Source organism: Meleagris gallopavo, chromosome 1 (genome assembly GCF_905368555.1).
Source record: "Meleagris gallopavo chromosome 1, MGAL_WU_HG_1.1, whole genome shotgun sequence".
NCBI classification, from domain to species: domain Eukaryota; kingdom Metazoa; phylum Chordata; class Aves; order Galliformes; family Phasianidae; genus Meleagris; species Meleagris gallopavo.
Genome location: NC_139404.1, coordinates 34947580 through 34973649, shown reverse-complemented (window position 1 = coordinate 34973649; position 26070 = coordinate 34947580). Strand labels below are relative to the sequence as shown.

General features: G+C 39.6%; 1 protein-coding gene across 5 annotated transcripts; it reads right to left on the bottom strand.

The window, feature by feature from the left end:
• Positions 1–676: 676 nt before the first annotated feature.
• CPSF6 (cleavage and polyadenylation specific factor 6) lies at positions 677–25545 on the bottom strand. 5 transcript variants are annotated; one of them, XM_085221009.1, is made up of 11 exons: positions 25216–25545; positions 17492–17701; positions 15754–15857; positions 14653–14798; positions 13905–14078; positions 12755–13259; positions 11430–11522; positions 10355–10470; positions 9884–10037; positions 8679–8873; positions 677–8541 (listed from the first exon to the last, which is right to left on the bottom strand). In XM_085221009.1, the coding sequence occupies exons 1-10, from the start codon at positions 25273–25275 to the stop codon at positions 8684–8686; spliced, it is 1752 nt and encodes a 583-aa protein (XP_085077135.1). In that variant the 5' UTR covers positions 25276–25545; the 3' UTR covers positions 677–8541; positions 8679–8683. The 5 variants fall into 5 exon arrangements, with proteins under 5 accessions (XP_085077135.1, XP_085077124.1, XP_085077145.1 ...); XM_085220998.1 differs by having other exon boundaries at positions 677–1095; positions 25216–25539; XM_085221019.1 differs by having other exon boundaries at positions 677–1095; positions 8679–8870; positions 25216–25522.
• Between the last annotated feature and the right edge of the window lie 525 nt (positions 25546–26070).

Genomic DNA, 26070 nt, shown 5'->3' with positions numbered 1-26070 from the left:
CCAAAGCATTAAAAAAGTATCAAACCCATAAAGTCTGAAAAATGGAAACATCTGCTTCCTCCTGTCACATCTAATATACAGCTATGTACAGACTGCTGCGGCCTCGGGGGCGGAGGGAAGGGAGAAACACATCAGCACTAGTTCTATAAAACTGTAAACAACTGCAGGATGATTCTTTTTTTGTTTGTTTGTTTTTTTAAAGCTAACCTTTGCACCCCTCAATGTGAACGGTTTAAGACGATGCAAACAGTTTAATACGAACGGCAGCGTCGACCGGGATCAAGACCACGTGAAAGAGCATTTTCAGTGTGCTCCCATCAGTGACCTGGGAGCACCTTCCTCAAAGCAAGAGAACACAAAGAACTGCAGTTTTTACAGTTTTATATGTCAGTGAGCATGTTCACAAGCCACCCAGGTAAACACTGCTAGAAAGCAAAATAGCATTAGAGGTTTTTGTAACCACCTGTCTTCGTATCAAAATTGAGCATGTGAGAGCAACATTAGTAAGTTCGACTCACTGAATGCAAGATTAGGTTGAGGCATATGCAAGAACTATTGCGATGTTTTTAAAGACAGCATCAATGTTTTCATTGTAACATTATCTTTAAATATTGCTGAACACAAGACTTTCCCTGAGGTGTAAACATCAAATAACTTGAACAGCTTTACACATCAGCCCCATTAAACAGTTTATTACAACACTACATCTACTGTAATCAAAGTGGTGCTGTGTACAGACATTATCATATGAACATTTTAACATGAACAAACTACTATAAAAACAAGCATTTACTTGACTTTTTCCAATTGCTCGCACATTATAATTGCCAAATGTATATAACCAGTAATGAAGTTGCAAAAGCTATAAGGTTTAAATCACACAGGTTTCCCTCAAATAAAACAGTTAAGCAACATAAAAAAAGTAAAAGAGCTACTGGTTACCATGTATGCAGATTTGCTTTATTCAGATCTATTCCTGTTCATTTTATCCATGAATCCTTACAGGCTCAGTTCAATCACATGAAGCAAACTGCCGGACAAGCATCTTTCCTTGAAGAACGTATCTTGTCTTGTACGCTGCTCCTCTTCCTTCAGCTGTAATGTGTCAAAATTTGTGATGTAGATTTTGCTAGTCCCCATAATACACAGAAAATTGTTGCCTTATCTATACATACACAAGTCGTGCATCTACTTCACCGTATGTAAACTAACACAAGCTAACAGGAGCAGTAGCTACTTGTTTGTGCAATTGCTTTAGGGTATGGTAATTAAAACCAATTGTGCAACAAAACTGAAAGAATGTGGATCTCACATTCGGAAGTATCCAGTGATAAAAATAGAAATAGCTACTGTTCCTGTGACTGATGGAAACATTTATAAAAAGCGTTTTCTAACGTATGGATTCTGAAAGAATAAACCAACAAGCATGTAAGGTAATTTTGCCCGCAGCTAGATTTTTACATTTTTACCTGCTCACTTACAGAAGTTTTAAACTGATTTAAATTTGACATTTAAGTAATGCACTGATTGTATCATGAAGTGGGAGGCTCACAGCCCAGTAACATTTAAGAGCGCACAGAATTTATAGCGGCACTTCCAAATTTCCAGCCTAGTGGCAAGCAGGATGGACTTGACATCTAAACATACACACTCGGTTTGATCGCACAAACCCACTCTTCAAATAATACAATACAGACCTGCAGGTCTCCTCCTGCCCTAGGAAAAAACCCAAGCCCTACTTCCTACTCCCGTCTACTTAGGCAATGAGGAACCAGGCCATTCAAAGTGAATTACCGTAAGAGTTCACAGAATACTTGGGACGGTATAATTCCATACACTGGATTTCAGTTGAATTCCATTACAAAACAATTGACTATCTTCATTTCATTAATAATTCACAATTTCAACATTCAGTAACTTCAAAATAATTTAAATCAAGTTCTTTAAAAACCCAACACATTCAATTGTTCATTTGAAAAACAGACATTTAGAGGAGCAATTTCATGAACGTATACCAGTACACAGCTGTCAAATATTCGTTTGCTATTATAATTGCAAAGCAGTTGGAAAAACAAAATATTCCATGTTTGTATAAGCGATTGACACATTTCTTCTTCCCTTCCTCAACATGATCATTAATGGCAGTGTTAAAAAGAACGTAAAACCAAGCAGCTGAGGCTGTATACCCTCCAGTATTCGGGTCAACTGACACAGTATGTGGGCAAGGCTGAAGCAGCGGCTGGAATTTCTTTTATTTGCAACCTTTGTTCTCAAGTCATCAACTAGTAACTACTCTGGAGAAAGTTCCCTCCCCAGAGGCCAAAGTTTCTGTAGATGTTACATATTTCTCAAGTGAACTTTTCAGAGGCTCAGTGACAAGGCACCGCACCCACATGCGGACACAATTAGGGGTGTGGGCTACATCAGCACAAACGGATGGGAGAATTTCGGGTTTTAGTGGACAAAAGGTATGACAGCTGTGAGACTGCATGTCAGAATTTGCTGCTCTCGGGATACAATTGCTGCGGCAAGAGTTATGGATCTTGAGCAGTTCTATGGCAACAGTTAACAGATCCGAAGCACCATGTGTAGGATCGATAATACTAGCATGAGAAAGCTTCTGTTCCTGAGAATTATTTGCTAGATTTGTTAGGTTACTTATGCAACTACAGGAACTTTCAAGAAAGCACAATAAACGGGATTTACAATTAATGCTTTCCAGCAGGGATCCTAAGATGGTCAACGCCACTCTAAAACTTTTAATTTTAATATTTTTAATTTTAAAACCACACGGCCAACTAAAATCCAAAGGGGTGCTACTTTTGATTCCAAATGTTCTGCCAGTGTATCCTGGCAAAAATCAGAAACCTTTGCGGTTCCAAAAGGAAGAAATGTATGTATGGATTATACCTTCACTCTCAGCCTTTTTCCGTATTCTACAAGTAAGTAGAATATCGAAGCAAGAAACACTTTGGGGAGAAAATAAAGATGAAATCTCTAGTCAACCCTTTGTTGTAATGCAGTTTTCCACCTGTCTCAAGTTTATATACGAGCTATCTGTCTCAAGCACGTGCCAGGTTTGTACAGTTTAACATCATACAGCAATCAGTTTCTCAGCATTTCCACTAATGATACCCAAAGAGCAGACTTATCTGTTGAATAGTTTGTTGTGGTTTAAAAGCTAAGGAGCATTTCACAAATGAAATCCCAGAGCTTAAGGGATCCAACATTTTTATATTATGCAAAATGCAACTTAAGCATTGTTTTTCACACCCAAAGACACTCTTACACCAAAACCCAAGAGATTTCTTTTATATATATATATTATATATATACACACATATATAAATATATATATATAAAAAAGTATCTCACAGTAACAACTATTTTTGCCTTTAATTCCAATCATCCAAGCAAGCATTTGAAAGTTTTAAACAGCTTTTAGAAGCGTGAAAATTCTACAGTAATTTAAAGTCTTATGTGCATACATCTGTCAGTTTATAATAGGGATTTATCAGATAGTTTCAGAGACTGAATTTCAATCTCACAAAACGTTCACATTTGAGTAAAACACATGATACATATTTGTCATCATATTCTGATAGCTCCTAAGAATGAATGTAGTTCTCATTTATTTTATTCTATACATAGGGCAAAAAAAATACACAAAAGCAAAAATCCCATTCAAAAAAAAGTTTGTTTTAACTTGAACTAGGTTCCAGGTTGTCAGAAACCTTCAAATATTGTTGTTTAGCTACAACAGTACAGTGAGAATTAAAGAATTTCAAGCTTGACACTGTATTTACCATTCTGCATGTCAACTGAGATATGCTTCAGTCTTTGCCCTTCATACACGTACAAATTACCTACTCTACCATCACTAGCAGCTGTTCCATTTGTTGCATTTTTCCCCCCTGTTATTAGTGTACTTACCTGATATCTTTGACTTAATGTTGCTCTTAAATGAAACACCAAGACTGAACAATTTCCTGATGTTATAAATAATTTCACATGAACAGAAAAAGAACACTCCCAAACTACAGTTTGTTTCATTGCACGCTTCTCCTACTATCCCAGCCTGTCTATTCACCAAAGACAGATGATGAGTAGAGGTGTGCTCAGAAAACCAGCTTTTTAGTTTACAAATTCAAATACTATGAGGTTGGAAAGCACCTTTCACATTAATATATGAGGAAGACACAAAAGGTAGATCAGGCTGCCACAGAAAAACATAAAATGAAAATCATTCCCTCTCTCTTATTTTTTGAAAAAGGAAATCTTAGTTCTCAAACCACAATGAGCAAAACAAAAAAAAAAAAGAGTTTGTTTGTTCTCAGGAGAACATTGTACAAAACCCATGTTTTCAGTGCAAGTAATTTCTTTGTTTCAAATGCTGTAATTCCTTACAGACAAATTTCTTATGGAACTTCCATACTGCTCAAATTTGCCAGAACTGATTTCACAAAGCAAGGGGGAAAAGCACAGGCCACGAGGAACAGAAAAATATGTGTGTCTTGAGACACTTCAAAAGGCAGTAAAATTACAGCAACATTCATGAAAAGAAATAATAAGACTTTCAGTTCATTTGGTCTTCAAACCATCTTATCACCCTTCAGAAAATGAAATTACTAAACATTAAGAAACAAAACACGTGCTTCTGTAAAGCACCGGAATAGCTATCAAACAGCCTTGAGGAGGCATACAGAACAATGGCATCGTTTGTCTCTTACACTCTTAAGGTGGATTTCAGCTATTGAAACAGATGCACAATACATGATTTCTGTGGTAAATGCTAAAACATAAAAAATGCCAACCCCACATACATTCTTCCTCAAAAACACACATAAAAAGAGTAGGTAAATAATGTTCATTACAGCTCAACACTAGTAAGATCTGGAACCATTCTAGACATGAACATGCATATCTAGGGTCTTGGACAATGCTCCTACACAATTCACTTGAAATTCCTTATTATTAAAGCTTATTATTAAAATAATTTACAAAAATAAGCATCCTCCTTTTAATTTTCTTAAAAGGCTAACATCATACTTCATTTGGTGCTTAAGCATTTGTTAATACACTCTTACAGAAGAGTTCCTGCTTACGCAGGCAAAAATATAACGCATCTTTTTAAAACTGTCAAGTACCATTTCCCCTCCTACTGACATTAAAAAAAAAATACAACCATATTAGTTCTTAGACCACTCCAAAGCTGAAACTATTTCAGATACATGAGATCAGTTACTGAAGAAGCAGACCAGCCTCAGCCTCAGAAGTGCATTAGTATGCATTTGTACAGCTGTACAAATGATTTTGCTTACAGTGGTTTGAGAATAGAAAAAAAAATAATCAGAGAAAAGTCATGAAAAATGGAATACAAAGTCCACATACATTATCAGCTGTTACAATGTTAGTGTATTTTTTCTTTGCAATGCAGTCCAAATCCAGTTTAAATAGGAAATCTCAGATGACCCAGTAACAAAAACATAAAATGAGAAACTTAACATTCAGTAGTTATAGAAATTCAGACAGATTAAGATTGGGACAATGTATCAGCTAGAAATACATCATTGAGTATCAGATAAACTAAAAAAGAAAAAAAATCTGTCTAAAAAAAGAATCAGGACTCATGCTGATGAAGTTACAATACTATTCTGTTTGTACACATTCATTTTGCTTGTTTGTTAATCCTAAACACCATTCTGTTGGACTCTTAGCTTTCTTGACTAATAGAAGTCAGACATTTGTCTTTTAAATCCATCGTTCTTTTTCATCTATAGACTTTCTATGTGCAAAAGCAAGATAGTTCAAGAAAAGGTTTGGTTTACAGCAACTCTGGATAACGAATTACTGATGCATGTGAAGCCTTCCTCAAAAGAAGGCACACAACAATCTTGCAAGAATTTAATTTTAAATCATTGAGTGTACAAACAGAAGTGTAAATACCTACTATGGTACATCTGAACTTTTAAAATAGAGTTTTATAATGAACACATTCATATTATTCCAATTTAATCCATCTCTAAGTGTAAGTAAATACAATACAAATTGAATTTCACTGTATACAGAAATATTCACATCTAAACTAGATGTGTAACACCCTTTTTTCTTTTTTTTTCTTTTTTTTTTTTAATATGCCAGTACAGTATCACATTTATGACTATAGGTACACACAGAAATAAGGAGAAGTACAGGTGCCAATCAGAGGGTGAGGGCACACAGGCAACTTCACGTTACTTGGTAAAACACAGTAATGTGGGAAGTGACTTCAGCACTGCTGATGTTTATTAAGTGGCTGAGATTGTTAAATCTGTTTATGAAAATTAACTAATGTAAAGAGCAAAACAAAAAAAAAGTATGGCAACATACATCTTGGTGAAAGTGAAACATACAAATCAAAAATCACTGCACTTTTTTTTGTCTGTGTATATATATAAAAACAAAGCTACAGTAAAAACCCCTCTTCATTTAGACAGAAACAAGACAAAATGTTTACAACTTAACGTCTAAAAAAAATACCAAATGTCTTCTTTTAGATGTGGAATATTTAATTTGCTCTTTAAATCAAGTTCTTACACCCTATATTCTTTGTGCAAGGGAATCTTACCTATGCAACCCCTTTGAAAAGAGAGTTCCCAACACACAACAAAGTCAAAGTGGCATATATAAATCCCACCCGAACTGAGACTGAGTCCAGTCCCACAGTAAGATTAAAACTAATTTTGAAATTGTGTTTTGGATATTACAAAATGCAACCTAATGGTATTGGACATGTTTTGTTGGGGTGGTCAGGTAGGGAATCTGTACTTGACACAGAAACTCCATATAGGCATACACAATAGTCTAAATACACAAAAATTAAAACTATATTAACAAAGTATGTCAAGGACAAAAAAATAGTTGCCAAACCCCAGATTAACAATTTTTAGCTCAGCTCCAATAGAAGTTAAAAAAAAAATAATAATAATTCTGGAAGTACATTCATCATTCAAACTCAATGGTTACCTCCTAGTAATAAGAACTATTTGCAAATATCACAAATAGTAATTTATGATAAAAGGGAAAAATACAGTTCAACAAAAGAAACTGCATTTACTTCTGTTAAATCTTTATATTTAAGCTCTGACATTTTACAATTAAAAACCACAGTTGCTATTTTTATGCAACTCCAGAATGATTTCTACCAATCCGTTTTTCATGACAAAAAGTGGCATTAACAGATATATACTACTGCCAACTTTACTTTAGTTGCCACATTTCTCTTTTCTGTTTGAGCCTTTGACTTCCCAACTCGAGGTACGTTACTGCTTTTTTAGAATATAGCATCAAAGTTGGAAAAGACCCCTAAGATCATCTAGTCCAAACAAATAACCCAGCATGCCACTTAATATTTAGTAGACTACAGAATTTAATTTGTTCTCTCAGTGACACAAAAGCCTAGCATGTAAAATATGACATTCAAATACTGTAAAATTATAGGAATGTTTTCACTTTGGAGTAAATTACAGTTCATATGATTTTTAACGAGTTTTGCTCTGTTTAACTTCTGCAAATTAGCTTACATGAATGAACATCACAAGAAGATCTGGAAACTAAACCTGAGAATGGAGAAATGGAAACTGGGCAGACCAGCAAAGTCTGCTGGGTTTCAATTTGAGCGTACGTGTAGTGGGAAATTCTAAAAATGGAAAAGACTATTGCAGCAAAAACAATATGTAGGGTTCTTTTTTCCCCCCAGTTCCAAATATAAGGAATCACGAGCAGCTTGGATTACCAGTCCTCAAACCAGCATGTTAAAGGGGAATGCTCACATATATTTTAAAGTTTTTAGCAGCACACTAAAGAAAGCATAATTAACCTGCTACTTGGTTGCTATCCAGACATTTGATGCATGCAAGATTGCAGATACATGAAATGAAAGAACATTTTAGTATGTGAATAACCAGAAAAGAACCGATCCTTGCGTCATACACTCATTTACAAGTCTTCAGAAAATGAGTTTACTGTTCAGAGGAAGGAGAGAACGACAAAGCAGGATGGTGAAGAAAAACTGACCATGAATCTTACTGGCAATAACACTTAAATTTAGCTAGCAGACAGAAAAAGGTGAGAGGCCAGGTTTTTTACAATAAGGTCCAAAATTCAGCTACATTTCCTGAACTTGAATAATACTTACTGAAACAAAAAATTTCTACCAGTGCAAGGACAGCACCTGCATGTACTTGTGTTCCCTACATTGAAATAATACTCACATGTCATACGAGGAGCTAATTGCTGCAGTAGATTTTCTTTTCTTTTATGATACAAATGAAAAATACAAACATACGTTTACTATCACCTTTTAAGATTACGACAGAGCAGAATTACCAGTCTGGCTTACTGCTTGTTAAGAGTTGGTTCAACTGCACTTCATAAAAATTGCAAACATTACTACCATCTAAAATTAACAAGGCGGCATGCCAGCTGCAGAAGGAATCACACCAGTTCTCCCTCCCAAGGCCAGAGTTACCTGTCATTACTTACCTAGGTTCATTTCAGATGCTAAAAGAAGAAAGTAATTCATTATATACTGCAGGACCATTGAAATGCAAGCATTCACTGAGTAAACAACCCCAAATCTAGAGCAGTAACTTCAGTTACTCAGTAACAGTAAACTTTAACACAAAACAAATGCTCACCTTCTTTAGCGATGGCGATATTCTCTCTCTCTGTCTCGTTCTCTGTCACGATCTCTATCACGATCACGATGTCTCTCTCTTTCTCGGCTTCTTTCCCGATAATAGTCATCGTGACGATCTCTGCTACGTGATTTATGGCGTCTACTTTTTTCTCGTGACCTACTGTGGTCCCTCTCCCTGGATCGTTCACGTCTTCTAAAAAAAATTACTTCATTACTTTTTTTTCCCCCCCCCAAAACACAAGCCACCCGCACGCCACTTTTGTATTTTGTTGGTTGGTACAACTTGGATCAAAAAGACACGAGAGAAATACCTCCTCAGCCATGACAGAAACGTCTCTGCACTGTGATGCAGAGATATTTTTTATGTAACATGGAAGATGACTGGGGTGGCGGCTAAGAACAGCTAACAGACAGTAAGATGTCATCCACCTCCAAACAAGGGAAAAGTCAGAAATTACACGTTCAGAATGAAGGACAAGGCAGCTAACATCAACTGGAGAATGTAATGTGCCTCAAATGATTCCTGCAACATGGCTGCTCATTAGCATTCTGAAAGTGTGGGCCAAGATCAGCTGCCCATGTTTTTATTACTCAGTGTCAGCTACTCTACTCCTACAATATCCAAATAAATCCAAAGAAGTTAGAGGCTCAGTGGTTGTTGCAACTCTGAAAGGGTTGTGAATAAGCAGTGGGTAGAAGACTGAGTTTTAAACCTATTCTCAATTTTTTGACTGCATGAGGAGGAAAAAGAGGACAAATCATTCTGGCCAACCTCCTTCCCTTGCCAAATGTGACAGGTGAAGAGAAAGTTGCTATTAAGCAAAATGAAACTGGTAACAAATACCCTCTAACTTAATTTTCAATAGAAAATAATGATAAAAATTATATATGTGATATATACTATATACAATATATTGCATCTGAATTGATGATAATAATTCAATTCTGAAGTTTACTTTTTGCAATACTGCCATATAGAAAAGGACACAAACTGTAAGTTAGCAAGCTAGCCAGATCCACCTTAAAAACAAGAGACAGTTAACAGACTATTTACATTCAAAGGTTGTATTTGGTTCTTTCACGAATTTCTTGTGCAGCTGAGCAAATCACTAAGCTTCTCACATGACTTAGTTCCTCCTCTGTGAACTAGTCTTGCCCTACACCTTTCCTTTCAGAAGGGTGGATGGAAAAGGAAAGCTTTACCTGGATCCAGAACCATAGGACTTGGACTCGATTCCATGAAGGCAGTCTTGAAGAGAGCTAATAAGTACTTTACAACGATCATCAGCAGATACTTTGGACTGTTTAATTAAGGAAATTGCAGTTACCAGGGTCTCTATAGCACTTCCATAGTCCCCTGAAAATGATATAAAATCATGAGAAAATTATGCCAATTAATACAAAGATTTTTATCTGTAGTAATAATACAATTTGGAATACTTTCCTTCAATAGCCTTCCAAATCATTTACTATAGGACTAAACATTACAGCACTGTCCAGATCAGTACTCAGAAGACACTCTCAAACATCAGTACAAAAAGAGTCATAGGTTGTACCTAAATTCAACCTCCTAGGAAAAGGAAGTGGCTTCAAGGCCACAGGCTTTCTAACAGGAAAAAAAAACAACTATAAACTCTTTTTGCTTGGGCAGTATAGAAAGCAAGTCTTACTAACCAGCACTGGCATCTGATACAGCTCTTGAAATGGCACTGCTTGAGATTGCTCTATTTCTGTTCATGATTTCTTCAAATTCTGCTTCACTTAGAGGTGTCCTTGCAGCATCCATCTCTCTGCAAGCAATAAAAATTAGTGTTTAAAAGGTTAAGAAAACCTTAACGAAACATCATTGCAGTTTTAACAATCCAAGTTTGCAACTTTAAGCAAAATGACAAATAGAAAAGAAAGCAGGATCTGGGTTTGTGTTAAGGACCATGTTACAGTATAAAATCCTGAAAGCTTGAAAATAAATAAGTTAAAAAAAAAAAAACAATTATCACATCTGCTAAATGAGTTATTCTTGTTCTACCAATCTAGTTTGAAGATTCAGCAGCACTTAAACCGTGCTTTACAAATATTTAACGTTTTCATAAAATCCTTCAAGGTATCTAAGCAGACATTACACCAGCTGAGTGGATGCAAAAATACACGTACATGGGTAATGCAACTTTCAGCAAAATTAGAAATCTTTTTATGACACTCTTGGAATTAGAACTATATGATCTGTTTCCCAGATTCTTAACTAAGACCAGAGGGCTGTAACTTATAAGAAGCAAATAAAGTTTGTCATCTTTAAAACTCTCAATTTTCTGAACGACACCAACATTTTACTGCTAATTCTAGGTTTTGCTTCTGGTCAAGTTCAAGATGCTCCAATTTTATCCCCCAATCATAGAAAGGAGAAAGCAATTAAAGTGAATGCTTGCACTCATTACACTTTTTAACTCTATTAGCTACCTATACACAGATTCTAAAGTAACAAATTTTAACTCATACAAAAAAATTTCCCACAAGTTTTGCAGTGTTCTATTAGCCAGTCTCTGAATCATATAGAAAACCTGAAGAAATGTGTTAGAGACAAAAGTTGAGACTGTCAAATTGACCCACTGCTTGATATTTCTAAAACAGTGTTAGTTCCTCTGGTAGAAAGAAAAATGCAGAATAACAAGCAATACTATCCTCTTAAGTGCAAGAAGTGGAACAAGATCCTATAGCCAGTTTAGCATAAGAGGAAATGTCTAAAAATTCATACCTCCCTGAGTTTTGAGTATTATTTTTCGTGTGCCTCCCATAGAATGGAATATGTAATTTTTCTCTTATGGACATGTTATTTCCAGTGAAACGCCTATGATATATAATTAATGACAATTTAAATAGTTATGGATGATAGTCTTAACATTTTTAATGAAAAAAGTGGACAGAAGTTCTTCTGTCCTATCCCCAGCCTTCCCTCCCCAGCCATTCTATAAACTGCAGACAACTTAGATTTTGTCCATCAAAAAATACAAAGCACCTTATTATATCCAGGCAATTAAGCCAAATGCTCGAATTTCTACAATTTCTACAGGAACATAGCATGTACAATTGCTCTGGTTTTTGGAACTTTGTGCTTATATGTAAAAGGAAGAATCAAACTGCCTTTGCAGAAAACACTTTAGGCAAGAGAAGATTCTCTCAACTATATCAGTAAAATCACAACTGAAAATTCCACATGTAACTACATAGAAAGTATCTCTCTTAAAATCAGTCCCCAAAAGTTCTAAGGAATACAAGTATGGTGAAAATTAAGAAAACAGCGGCAAGACAGAGATGCTTGAAAGCACAGATGAAAAAGATGTTTAAAACAAGATGCGGAACACTTGACTAGTCAAGTCAGAGTGAAAAAACCCTGACCCAGATTGGATCAACTACACAAAAGGCTGCTGCTACAAAGACAGAGTGTACAAAATTACAAAGTAGCTTGACAGGAAAGGAAAACAGAAGTCTTGCAATAAATTCCCACCTGGCTTTTGAGACAAAAGCTAACTTTTAATTGAATCCTTAAGAAAAAAGGGACAAGCAGAACTGCCAGAAGATGAGAATGACACGAGCTTGGCGCAGCACCATCCTCAACACATGCACATATTCAAAGAGAAAAACTCCAGAGCGTTTTACAGTGACAGCTTGCAAAGCAAGATGGCAAAGGGACAAGTGAGAATTTCAAGTTATGACAGAAGCACAACCAGAAGCTACTGGCAGGAAGTGATATAATAAGTTAGCATGTAGAACACACAATAATGATACTGTGAACAATGTACACAAACAGTTCAAAGCTGAAAATGGAAAGCAAGATTACTAGCAATGCATTTTAGGATTTTCTTACTGTACAAGCACATTTATGAGAGTTCATACACTAAGAAGCGAACGGGCAAATCTCATGATTGCAGGGATCCCCTCCAGCTTTTTTTGTTTGTTTGTTTTTTTCCCCCTTCTTTACTTTTTCTAACATTTGCATTAAAAACAAAACAAAAAAGAAATCATGTGTTTCCTACAAGGAATAAAGTTATATATAAAGCACGTTACACCAAAAACACTCACCTTCCAGGTGGCCCATAGTCACCTCTGTCATATGGTGGAGGTCGGCCATACGGATCTGTTGGAGGTGGGCCACGGCTGTCTGAAGTAGGTATGCCACTATTGGCAGGTGGGGGGAAGAAAGCTGGATTCACATGCGGTGCGGGTGGTGGAGCACCTGGAGGTGGCCCAGGGAGATGTGGAGGAGGAGCAAGAGTCAGGGGTGGCCCGAGAGGGCCGGGTGGACGAGGGGGAAATGGACCCGGAGGTGGAGGTGGACCCTGCTGAGGTGGGGGCGGACCCGGTGGCGGCCCATAGCCTGGAACTGGTGGTGGAGGGCCTGGAGGAAGTGGCCCAAGTGGAGGCTGACCAAAAGGCTGTCCTGGAAACAGAACTGGTGGTGGTGGGCGGTCACCACGATTAGGAGGTCCAGCTAAAGGAGGTGGGAGGACCTGACCAGGAGGTGGGGGGCCTGGTGGGCCCGGTGGACCGGGAGGGCCTAAAGGTGGACGTGGGGGAGTTTGTCCAGCTACAACAACAACAAAAAAAAAAATAGAAAAAAGTTAATGAAGAAATAAAACAGTCACAGAAATAATTAAGATTCTTGTACTTTTTTTTTTTTTTTCCTTCTCAGACAAAAAACCCTCACTGAACAATTTACAACTTGCACAAGACATGCATAGACCCACTTTTGGGTCCAGTAGCTTAGATAAACTTATAATTGGTGATCTCTACTGAAAGAGAACATTAACCTGAAAACAGGTGCAGTATATTAAAAATGCACGAAAAGTTATATTGGAGAAACAGTAAATGCAGCACTCAAAACTATTTTCATGTCCTCATTAGTGGTTTGCTGTTTTTCTTTTTATTATTATTTGTTTGTTTTATTTTACTTGACCGTGTTCCTTTGACTGCTAGTAGAAAATATACAGAACGACAATTATTGAGAATATTGAAGCTGAAATGAGAACTTCACTGCAATACAAACCTGACATTTAAACAGAGATTTGTCCCATGTCAGATACCTGACTATATATGAACACCTCCACTTCAAGTTTTTGGTATTCTAAATGCCTCCTAACTGACCTTGACTTTTGTAATTCCCAAATAAGCATACTGCATTAACAGAAGAAAATAAAAATTAAACTGAAATCCCATACACTAAGTATTTTACCTGGGAATGGTGGTGGTGGCCCTCCTGGCCCTGCTGGTCCAGGGAATCTGTCTCCACCTGGAATAGCACCGGGGAAACGGCCTCGCCCTCTATTACTAGGTGGAAATGCTGCTCTTGAGCTTCCCCCTGGTGGACCAGCTTTACCCTCCCCAGACATCTGGCCAGACTGTGTGGCTGCAGTGGAAAAATTTAATTATGTAAATCAAAACAGTTTAAAGCTTTTCAATTCTTGATCTAAAGTTTTATGCAGCACTAAAAGCACCACCTTGACCCTCAGTACCAAAAAGGAGCAAACGCTTTGCTAAGATTCAGCAGTGTTCCAGTTCCATCCCCACACCACACTAAAGGAACTGGAGAAACTGTCAGTCCACAAAGTTAGTCTAATCTGCCTATAAATGCTGTACCTCTAAATATTCTCATGCTTTTTTAAAATCAAATCCACAAGAAGGAATTGAGAAAGCTTCTCCAATCTTAAAAAGAGTTTTACAAAGCTGCATAATAAGCACTTCCAACAAGTCCTATCTCCTATTAAAATCACAGACATTCATTATATTGAATGATTTCTTTTCAGTTTTTAAGAGGATCTTCTATTTTATTTTTTTAAACAAAGTTGCAACTTCATTCACTTAAGTACTTTAAAGAAATTTTAAGCTGTGCAGAAATTATCAGATACTGAGAGAAAAACTGCAAAACAGCTTTTGGAATAAACTTCCAATTTTTTCCAAGATGGCACATGAGAGAGACTTACTTTTCCTTGACTGCATTTCAAACTGACTCAGAAATTGTTTATTACATGGAGTCACAACAGGATTCTGCCCATGCAATTCTCTTTTAGGCAACAAATCCATCAACTTTTTGGAGGATGCTTCCGATCCCACACCCACAAGGGCAAACCTGAAAAGAAGGAAAGAACAGTCACACTGCAGTTTTTTTGTTCCCTGGATATTCTGATACCTCATGAGTAACATTTAACACAGTCAGCAGAAGAATACTTGAAACATGGAATCTTTCACAAGTCTCAGTCCAGTTTTAGAGATAGATAAAGCAATTCACTCTAGGACACAGATGAAGAACCACAATGTAAATCCAAAATGCAGCAACGCAACAAAGGTAGCTTTCTGACACAATATCAATATACCATCTATGGATTATTATAACCAAGCTGTTATTAAGAATTCACTGTATTCTCATGGCTACTCTCATTAGTAATACTGAGAGCAAAGTCAAGCAATGAAGATTAGACTACCAGTGAGAAATCAGCTCAAGTGCTTGCTTTCAATAGTTAATGGAAAAACAAGCATTTAAAATCATTCAGTAACAGGGATGGGATAGGTAAAAATAGCACTTATATGATGAAGAACAACATACATCACCACCAAACTAACTGAAACTTAGGAACAGTCTTCACGTAAATCATAGAATCATAGAATGGCCTGGGTTGAAAAGGACCACAATGATCATTCAGTTTCAACTCCCTGCTATGTGCAGGGTCACCAACCACCAGACCAGGCTGCCCAGAGCCACATCCAGCCTGGCTTTGAATGCCTCCAGGGATGGGGCATCCACAACATCCTTGGGCAACTTGTTCCAGTGTAAACGCCAATATAACAGTATAGACGGTTGGACTAGATGATCTTATAGGTCTTTTCCAACCTTGTGATTCTGTGATTCTATTCCCATAAAATTTATGCCTGGAATTTAATTAGCCTGAAATAATACACGCAATCACTGTTTGATATCGATACACAGGGGCCATAAGTCCACATACTGACAGAAAAATTAGAACTCTTTTCCCACTTAGACCCTCCTAAATTCAGTCAATTTACAGAAAAATAAGACAACATCTTACCCTTTAGATTGGCCATTAGCACGGTTTTCAAAAAACTTTATCTCCAAAATATCATTTACCCCCAATGAATGAACCGCTTCAGTTAAGTCTTCATCTGTCGTCCACTGAAAAATATAATATTCAATTATGAAATCTTACTTAAAACACTCTGACACTTCTCCACGCCTTTATTTCGTAATATAAACAGTGAAGAGGAATACTTTGCACAAGTTGTCAGTATTTTCTGACTCTCAGAGGAGCATCATTTATACTATTCAATGCCCAGAAAATTCATTTTTGAAGTATGCACTTCCTCACCTGCCATGCTTTCCAAGCCCCTTCACACAGCAAACCAGCTCACGAGTACCAAAAAAATTCCTGAGTAACTTTCTGAAAGCACTTTTTCCAGAGCATTAACCCTAAACTGAATTATTTAAATAACCGCCACATTTTTTGACATCCAATCCATTTTTTTTCATGATTCCATTTCCAAACAAAAAAAACAGTTTTTAAGACCATATTAACACATCTGCTCACTCCAAGAGCTTCAACTAGTGAGGGCCTAGTGAACCACACATTATTTTGCACAAAAAATTTACGGACAAAAACAGGAAACTAGCACAGAAAACATAGTAACAACTATTTCATCTTAGCCAAATCTCCTTGCTGCAACTTTCCACTAGTTACTATCTAACGTTCAACAACTTCAAACATACTCAAAGGGATACAAGACATTTACACTCAGAGTTCTCTTCCTCTTCGGGTAACTCCATCACCTCTTTAGATTCTATCTGGGAAGTACAAAGCAGGCTTTCAAGATCCTGAATTACTTATCTGAGCTTCCTCAAATCAAGGCTCCTTTTAAAAGATTAATAAATTACTTTGCTGAGATCTAAACACAAAGAAAACGAATACAATCGTAATGTTCAAACAAGTCTACTTGTAGTGGATAACTTCATTTGCGAAGCCTAATAATGAGCAACAGGTACAAATTACTGCACACTGGCCTATCTACTTCAGAAATTGTGACATTTGACTTGGATGAGCTCAGCTGACTGCATTCCTGCATTTTAGAGAGGTACAACTGTTAAGCCAATTAACTCCCTTCACTCAGCCACTAGCTCCTGAAATTAGGTCACTGTACTAATTAATGAAAAACACTTAAGAACGCCTAAATCATTCTTTTTCAAGCTTCCACCTAGCAAAAATTTCTGCAGAAGGAAAAAAAAACCATGAAGGGAGATTTTGCTTGCATGGACTTAATGAAATGGATTTCAGGTAAAGAGAGACCAATTCCAGTTAATTGAGCTGTTGGGGAGCTACTTGCACTTTCGTTGTTTAACTACAAATGATTTTAAAATACTTTAATGCTGACTAAAGGAGTTGTCTGAAGGGAAATGGTAATTCAGTGAGTTACCCTAGAGACGTTACTCCCAGGAATGCAAAAAGAAGCCTTGAGGCAAATGAAAACAGCTTTGTTCCAAGAATCAAAAAGGAAACAGGAAAAAGGCAAAAAGTAAGACAATCCCAGATAACCTTGTTTTCTTCTTCGTCTAAAAACTTCAGTAAGGGCTTGCTTAAAACTGGGTTTGTTTGACAGTTTTAAAGTATCTCCAAGATACTTGATATCTTAAGCTTATTCTCCTCCTTCATTACATTCTTTGAAAAGACAGTTTTTCAAATAAAAATTATTTCATGACAAAACATGTTTGCAATTTTCAAATCGCTGGCCACTGCTGGATAGGAATAAGATACTCACCCAAGTAAGGTTTCCAATGTACAAGGCAATTCTCTTTCCAGTATATGTGTAGACAACATTTGGTGCAGCTCCTTTACCTACATCATCTCCAACTGAAGGTGGGAGGGAATCCATGTAGTCACGATCTTCTGGGGCATCTCCATTATTTGCAGACGGAGAGATTACATCGTCATACAAATCGATCTGATCATGTCCACCATATTCAGCTTCCTAAAACACACGAAGCACCTGGGTTATATTTAACATTAAACACTTCTCAGAAACAAAATAGTCTGACAACTGCCACTTTCCACAGACAGTTTGACCACTCCACAACATCCGTAATGAAAAGCTAAGCCCCGACTTCAACCATATTTAAATATATAAAATTCTTACATCTTCTACCGTATTCCAAACTGATAAAAACAAAGATACACCTCCAGCAACTGCTTTGTACTGCAACACTTTTTTACCTTGTAATATAAGCAGAAAACAAAAAAACACAAGCTCTACTCCCACAATTATAGATGTGAGCAAGTGCGAGCAATGTGCAAAACAACAGGCTAATATCAGCAAGCAATTTTTGTCATGAAAATATTTGGTAGAAGGAAAAGATCAAACCTGAAGTGGTCTGCACTGATAAAATTCTGCATTTCAGATTTGTACTGCATTCCTAATTTGATTTTTATCTCCTCGTTCACAGAGTAAAAGAATGGAATTCTATTTTATATCATTAAATTTAATAAACCATGGGGTTTGCGAGCATTGCATATTTATTTATTCCTGGGCTACAAAGGAACTATTCTACAACATCAAGGCTGCCTCTGGAACACTCTGGTTGAGAAGAGTATCATGGGATTTCGGAGTGAATCACCCCGTCCCTCAGGTTGGTACAGTTCACAGCACAGTTTTGTCCAAGTGAACTAGATCTCTTTCAGAGGGAATAGAATCACGAGTTTATTTACAAAAGCTCTGCTTCATGCACTCGACAACTGCATACTACCTGTTAAATGGGAACGGAGGAGTCAAAATCAACCCGTGGTCCTTCAGATATCTTTGAATTGTAAGACAGGATGAAGTATTTGATTCAAAAGACCAGAGGAAATTTAGCCTGAGGCAGACCATGTAAGTAATGCATTAGGGGAAAATAATAATAATAATAATAAAAAAATAACCCCAACACTTCCCACAGTGCATTTAATTTCATACACTTCCATTCATCATACATTGGAGCAGATCCAGAAGAGGCCACGAGGATGATCAGAGGGCTGGAACAACTCCCCTATGAAGGAAGACTGAATGATCTGGGCTTGTTTAGCTTGGAGAAGAGCAGGCTTCTAGTACTGTAGAGGGCCTACAGGAAAGTTGGGGAGGGACGCTTTAGCAAGGAGTGTAGTGATAAGACAAGGGGTAATGGCTTTAAACTATAAGAACGTAGGTTTAGTCTAGATATAAAGAAGAAATTTTTCACAATTAATGTGGTAATGCACTGGCATGGGCTGCTCAGAGGAGCTGGCTCAAGGCCAGGCTGGATGGGGCCCTGGGCAGCCTGAGCTGGTGAGTGGCAGCCCTGCCCACTGCAGGGGGCTTGGAACTGGTACGGTTTGAAGGTCCTCTGCAACTCAAACCATTCTGTGATATTCAACAGCGATCAATTCCTATGCTGGAATATTGCTATCCTAGCAATCACTGATGATAGAACAGCCCAATTTGCCTGAAAAAGGGGCACCATCTCAATTTCTACTGACAGGAAGGCAGACCACCGTTGCTCCCTGAGAAGTTACAGAAAAAGATTAAGAGAGCCTTTATATTGACTTGAAAAAGTTGCTTTGCCATACACAAAGGCTGCAATTTCAAAAGTTTGCAGAATATTCCTGGACTCATCCACAATGATTCAGAACAGAAACTGCCTTGTCAGGTTTTGATATCAGAGATATTTCATCAGCTGTTATCTTGTGATTTTGTATCTAGAAACCCACACAAGCATCCTCAACAGAGTAACTCAGAGTAACAGATACAGTGACTAGAGAGGATCAGCGCGGATTCCACAGCAAACAAGCTGCAAAGCTAGCAGTCTTGGTTGAAAACCAAATATATCCACAGTTATTGTCAGATATCAGCTCTTTTGAAAATATGAAAACATTCATTATTCACTGCTGTTCTTAGAAGGCTACCACTAGAATAAATAAAATCAGATATGCAAGTTTTGGCTTTGTCAGTCAAGCAGGTTTGATTCTCAGTGAGCCACACTAGTGCAATACAACACCGAACTTCAACAGAAAATTAATGTTTTCCCAAGTAAGTTTATCATCACTAAATTAATAAAGTTTTGCATTTTCACTCATTCTGTTCAGTTCTCCACCTACATTTGATTTCTCATATCATTGTAATTAATGAAACTAAGGTCAAAGAACTGCCTGGGACAGGCTGAAACATGCTATCTGATGGTAAGATCAAGAGCGATGTCACAAGGCAATTAAGGAAATCCTCTACTAAATGTGCAGCAATTCTTGCCATTTATGTGTGTAGATGATGACTTTAGGAAAGAAGAATGCAGTCTTGGAGGACAGATTCAAACAAGCAGGCACCAGTTTTACAGCAGATGTACACTAACCTCCATCTATGAGAAGGTTGAGGTCAGCACTGCCAAAATACCAACAGGAGCAGGTAAGAGTCTGCAGCTAGGCTGTGCTTCTTTACTGGCAAGAAACTCCTCTGAACTGGTTTGAGTTTCTGTTTTGTAGGCTTTCAGATCACCATCACAGCACAGAGAATCAGCAGGACAGTGCAGGTTGCACCTAACTTTTCTGGGGCCCAATGATGCCTTAATTTAAATCAATAAAGAAAAAAAAATTGACACTGCTCACTAAAATTTCTACTTACATCGTGCTGGTTTTGCAGCAAGCATGGAATGCAACGGCTCAATGGCTGTTACACAAGAACCAATAACCCTTCCTCTTTCACACGCATACCATGGAAACTCACCCAAACACACCCTTCTTCCCTGATGTAGATGAAGAAGAAAAAGAACCCAAGCAGCCTCACTTCTCTACTTTTAGTTATTTCAACAAACATTCCACCCAGATCACAGATTGCTTTTGACATCTTCCGACTTCCTCAGTTATAAGAGAAAGCCATCGAGCATGAAAGGATTTCTGCTCATCGTCATTCACACTCTTAAAGACAAACAGAAAAGTCAGCACCATCACTGTCACTCCTCCTATACCCAGATCAGAGTAGCAGTGTTTCCACAGATCACGCTTGAACAAGATCTCTGTCTGAAATCAAACGTCGTTTGCTTTGGAAAATCAGGACTGAAATTTCACACTCAGTGTTACTCATTGGGCTTCGGTGAATAAAATGGGTAATGAAAAGATACACTGTCAAAAACTCACCCCAGACTAGCTGTTACGCTTCCAGTTACTCAGCCCTTCCCATGTATTTTGTATTTCAATCACTGCTTGCAGCATTTTGCAACATTCAAGTGAGAAAGGCAAACACAAGGAGCATCACCATCATGTCCAGAAGGGATAAGTTAAAAGTGTTACTTTGTTTTGAAACTTAGCAGCCCTACTCTTGTGCATCCCAGAAATACCTGGTCTCTTCCACTCCCCTTACAAAGGGAAACAGTTCTTTCCTTTTATTTTTTTTTTCAGGGGATGGGAGGGTGAGGGAGTAAAAGTTCTTTAAACTGTACATTAATCTGAGATAGCTGAGATTTGCTTCTTCTCTCTGTGCTATTTGAGTCAAATGCTACATGCCCTAAGAGATATTTTTAAAAAGATGAAATTCCATTTAAGATTTTCTATAATTTCTGAGAAAAATCACTTATTTATTAAAAAGCAAATTATTCACCTTCTCCTTTACCACTTTTTCAATTCAAAATTACAGTATATGCAGTCAAAAACTTTAAGTGGATGTTAGCAACCTCACTTCAAAAAAACATCCGCGGGTCCTGAAAAACCACAAGTTGAAGGAAGAGGCAGAAGATTTTCTGGTTTTGATTAGCTGTCTGAATGCACAAATTGGAAGAAAACAACAGCCCTCGTTTCCAAAATAGCACACAGCCCGTGGTGGACAAGTTTGTTAAGCCACAAGACTCCCATTAACTTTAGAAGCCCAGACACTGCAGCTCTACCAGCAGCACACGGGTAACATCTGAGCAATCTGATCCCTCGGCCAATGCGAGAAGAAAGAACTCGCACACGGTCAAAAGCATAAAGGACGTGCAGGTAGTATCACTGTTTGCATTGTAGCAAAGCTAACAGGCCCAGCTGAGACGGTCTCAGGTTTTCTTTGTGGAGTGGTATTTGCAAATAACAAAGGTTATCTCCTGCCCAGGGCCCTTTCAGTAGATCTCTTGATCAGTAGACCAAGACAATCAAGGAAAACCAGCCATACAGAAAAGTAAGGCATCACACGCACTTTTTAAAACAAATACAAGGTCTGCCGGTTTATGTTCCTCGTGACCAAGACAGTACTGCTCTTCTGAGTAAAAAGGAATCGTGTCACAACATACCCATCCCTTCCAAGACAGCAATTGCCTTCTTGACATAATGGGTGTTTTTAGTAGTCAGTTTTACACAACCAATAAATTATAGCCTTTATTATTTATTAAACAAAAAGTATTTTTCTTTGTGTTCTAGACAAGAAGTCGAGAGAATAACATGCTCCTAAGAACCTACAGCCACAGCGGTTCCCACATAATAAGTCAGCTGCTTTCTCCACCTAAAGCACTTCCATTACCGAGCTACAAAATACAAAGTCAAAGTTGTTTTATTTCTAATTTGTTAGTATTTAATTATTGAACAGGCACTCTTCAAGGTATGCTTACAGAAACCCAGTATGCAAGCACGCAAATACACTTATCAGAGTACAAACAACACAAGTTGTTTTTTTTTCCCCACAGCATTAAAATAAAAGGTACTTCTGATCAAGAAGAGGATATAAAACAACAAAACAAACATATACACACACACACAGGTAAAAAAAATATTTTACTATTTAAGATGGTGGTAAATAATGCATAGCATTTTTTTTTATTTTATTTAAGAAGTTTATTTATGAGCATGTGTGTGCATTCACATACAGGAAAAAAAAACAAACTTGGGGAAAGCCAATCGGACCACTTTAGACACAGAACTTTACAGCGTGGTGGTCACATCTTCAGTGCAGGAAAGTAACCCGGTTCACTGGCCAAAGGTACAAGAAACCTTGAGGCAGAACCACACCAGCCTCACGCTCAGGCTCCTCACTATCCTGACATCATGCTGTGACACTCAGTACTGTGGAGTACAAAAACACACTCTAACACTTTCTAAAGCACTTCTAATCTTACCGTGGTCTTCTGCCACCAACAGGATGCCAGCTTCAGCCATTTGTATGCAGATAATGCTCTCTTGTGCACAGCACAGACGTAGATGTCTGTGGAAATGGTCAAACCAGAACATGCCAAGCCACACGTATTTCATACAGGTCACAAGTGATGCATGCAAAAATACTGTGGTTATGAGACTCTCAGTTCAGAAGAAGACACTACATAATTATGAAAGACCACTGGATGGGGAAGCCAGCTTAGAAGAAAATAAAAAATGAATCGAGCAAATTATCAAGAAAAGAAGGGAGGGGAGGAGGGAAGGAATGAAATGGAAATACAATTAAAATCCATTTAAATACAACTGATGGGAGACAAATTGAGTAAAGCATTAAAAACAAGGACAAAGGACACGATTATGATGGTCAATAGATTAATGAAAGAGGCAATACAGGCACATACAGTTTTGACGAGCGCCAGATGGAAAGTTTTGTTTTCACTGCAAAGATGTGACTTCAAGTCCAGTGAGCCAGCTCTTTGCAACCTGCAGTTTTCATTCAGTTTAGCTAGCCTGTATACCTGGGGTCTGGAGTTTTTACTTCAGCCTTGTAACCCATACTTCATTTAGCGCTAATCAAGCAGAACATCCTCCCACCTCATGGAAGCAGGCATAAAACAAATCCCCAAAGAGCTCCAATGAGCACATTGAGGCCCAGAGCAGGACAGAGCAACGAAGGGCTCACTCAGCCACGAAAGCTAAAAGATTTATTTCCTACAAATACAAACGTTCTGTCCCAGCTCTGCTATAAATACAGTTATATTGTACTTGGAAGATTGAAAAAGCTACACGGTGTTTTCAGTCCTTGCTACTGATGAAACTAATGGAAAAGGTTCCTGCAGTCCAACTAATATTGGCAAGTGAACACAGCACCATGCAATTCAAGAGCAGTACGTTGTTCTACACATAAAACAAATTTTCGTTAGAAATACAGCATTGCATAAAATATGTTACATAAATTACCATCAAATTGCCATCATTTTCTCCCTACAGCATTTGACAATTGTCATTTCACCCCTCCACAGACATGCTGAACTGTAAGTCCTCTCTTATTAATTCAAGCTGTCAGCTTCAAATCAGAAACCGTGAATAGAGGTTTCAAGAGGACTCATCAAAATGGCATCAGAATTAGAGGTAGCAGCACTGTAGGTGGTAACAATTGGCTTTTGTTCCTGCTCTGCAGAAGGAAATGGAAAGTGCAGAGGTGTCAGTCTTTGCCAGTCTAACTTTCTATTTTAACGTAATATAGTTCAACTGAGTGGGTTCTGAGACAACACGAAAGTCCCAGAACTCAAGCTTGGAAAAGAATAAACAGAAACATTTTGCAAGAATTAAACAATGAAAAAAATCTCTGTCTGCACGAAGGTTACAGCCACAAACTGCAGCATCTGGAGGTCTCCCCTCTATGCGAATTTACTCAAGCACTACTGGATTCAAATTATCTTTTCTGAAGAACTTGATTCGTTTCAGTTTTTTACGTGGAAGCGACTAACACAAAACCAAAGCTGGCACAGAAGCTGCTGAGATAGACTCAAAGAACAGCTTAGGCTGGAAGAGACCTCAAAGTTTGCTGGGGCAGTTACAAGTTGTCCGTGGGTCCGAACCCTGCCGTCTTCTCCAGGCAGCCCGCGAGCGCGGGGCTCTCGCGGCAGCTCCGTTCTGAAGCAGCGCCGCCCCGAGAAGCGCGGCACCCGCACACGGGACAGATGGTCCACAAACTCGGTAGGAACATCGCTTTTTGGTGGGAAGGGAGGAACGCGGCTCGTGGGGAAAGGCGAGTAAAAAAGGAACCGGAGAAATCAGTCAGTCAGTCAGTCACTCAGCAATCCAGGAAGTTCTGCGCGTTTCACCGCCACTTCCTCACACAAATCAATCCCCCCCCGCTCACGAAGCGCCCGAGCAGCGCGGGCAGAGCGGGCGGGCTGCGGTCCCCCCAGCGGCACGAGGCCGCGCTCCTCCCGCCTCCCCGAGCGGCCGCCGGTCCTCCCGCGCCGCGAACAATGGCAGCGCTCCCAGCCGCCGCCGGGAAGGGGCCGCTCTCACGGGCAGGGAGAGGAGAGCGGGAGGGAAGGTGCTCGCCCGCGGCCCGCTTCCCTCCCTCGCTCCCGCCCCTGAGCGCCGCCGCTCCCCGCCCGGCCCAGCCCCGAGCCCCCGCGGGCCGGGCCTGAGGCGCGGCCTCGCGCCGTCCCGTCCCGCCCCGCAGAGCGCCCTGCGGCGCGGCGGGAAAGCCCTGCGGCGAGGCGGCTGAACAATGGCGGCGCGGCGCGGCCCGGCCCCGCGCGGAGGGCCCTGCAGGCGGCGCGGCGGCGAAGGCAGGCGAGGAAGGAAAAAGGAAAGCGAGGGGAGGAGGGGCCGGGCCGCGCCAGCCCGTACCTGGTTGAACTCCTCGCCCACGTCGGCGTAGATGTCGATGTGGTCCACGCCGTCCGCCATGATCCCGCCCGGCCGCGCCTCGGGCCGCCGCCAGCCGCGCCCGGCTCCGCCGCCGCTGCCGGGAGGGGGGAAGGTGCACGCGGCGTCACTTCCGAGCCAGGAGGGGGAACTTCCGGCGGCCGCCGCTTCTCGGGGGGCCGCCCCGCCCCGTCCGCCCCCTCGGGGCCGCCCCGGGGCAGAGGGAAAGCGGCCCGCGCCCGCCTCGGCCCTGGACGCTGCTTGGGGCTGTGCCACAGGGCCCCGCCGTTCCCTCTGCGCGCCCCTGCCGGGCCGCGGCGCGAGGTGCGAGGCCCGCCCTCGGATCCTGGAACGCGGAGTACAATGCGCCTAACGCTGTGCGCGGTGCGTCGTGTTCTCCGTTGTATGTGGTGTTGCTCATCCGAAAATAAAGCTGCCTTCTGACAACGAGAAGTTTCTATTTCTCAGACCGAATGGAAAGAGCTTTAAAGACTACAGGTGGATTCAAAATTCTTTTTTCCGTGAGTGGGAGTGCTTCCCAGCTCCTGGATGTCCTAGAGCATCCCTGCTTCATATTGGGTACAGCGCTCGCATGCATGCCTTGGTGCTCTCACTGTATAGTTTTTCTTTGAAAGGAAAGATTTGTCTTTTCCTGACAGAAAAGAGATGAAAAATCGGAGAGCCACAGCAGTGGATATGCTGTGGAGTATGCAGGCTGATGGTCCTGCTGTACTTTGGGCGTGGAGATGCTCAGGTTGTCCCTGGAGTTCTCATCCAGTTTGTGGCACACAAAAAACAATTGTAACATGTGCAGGCCTCTTGTGTTGTTCTAGGTGT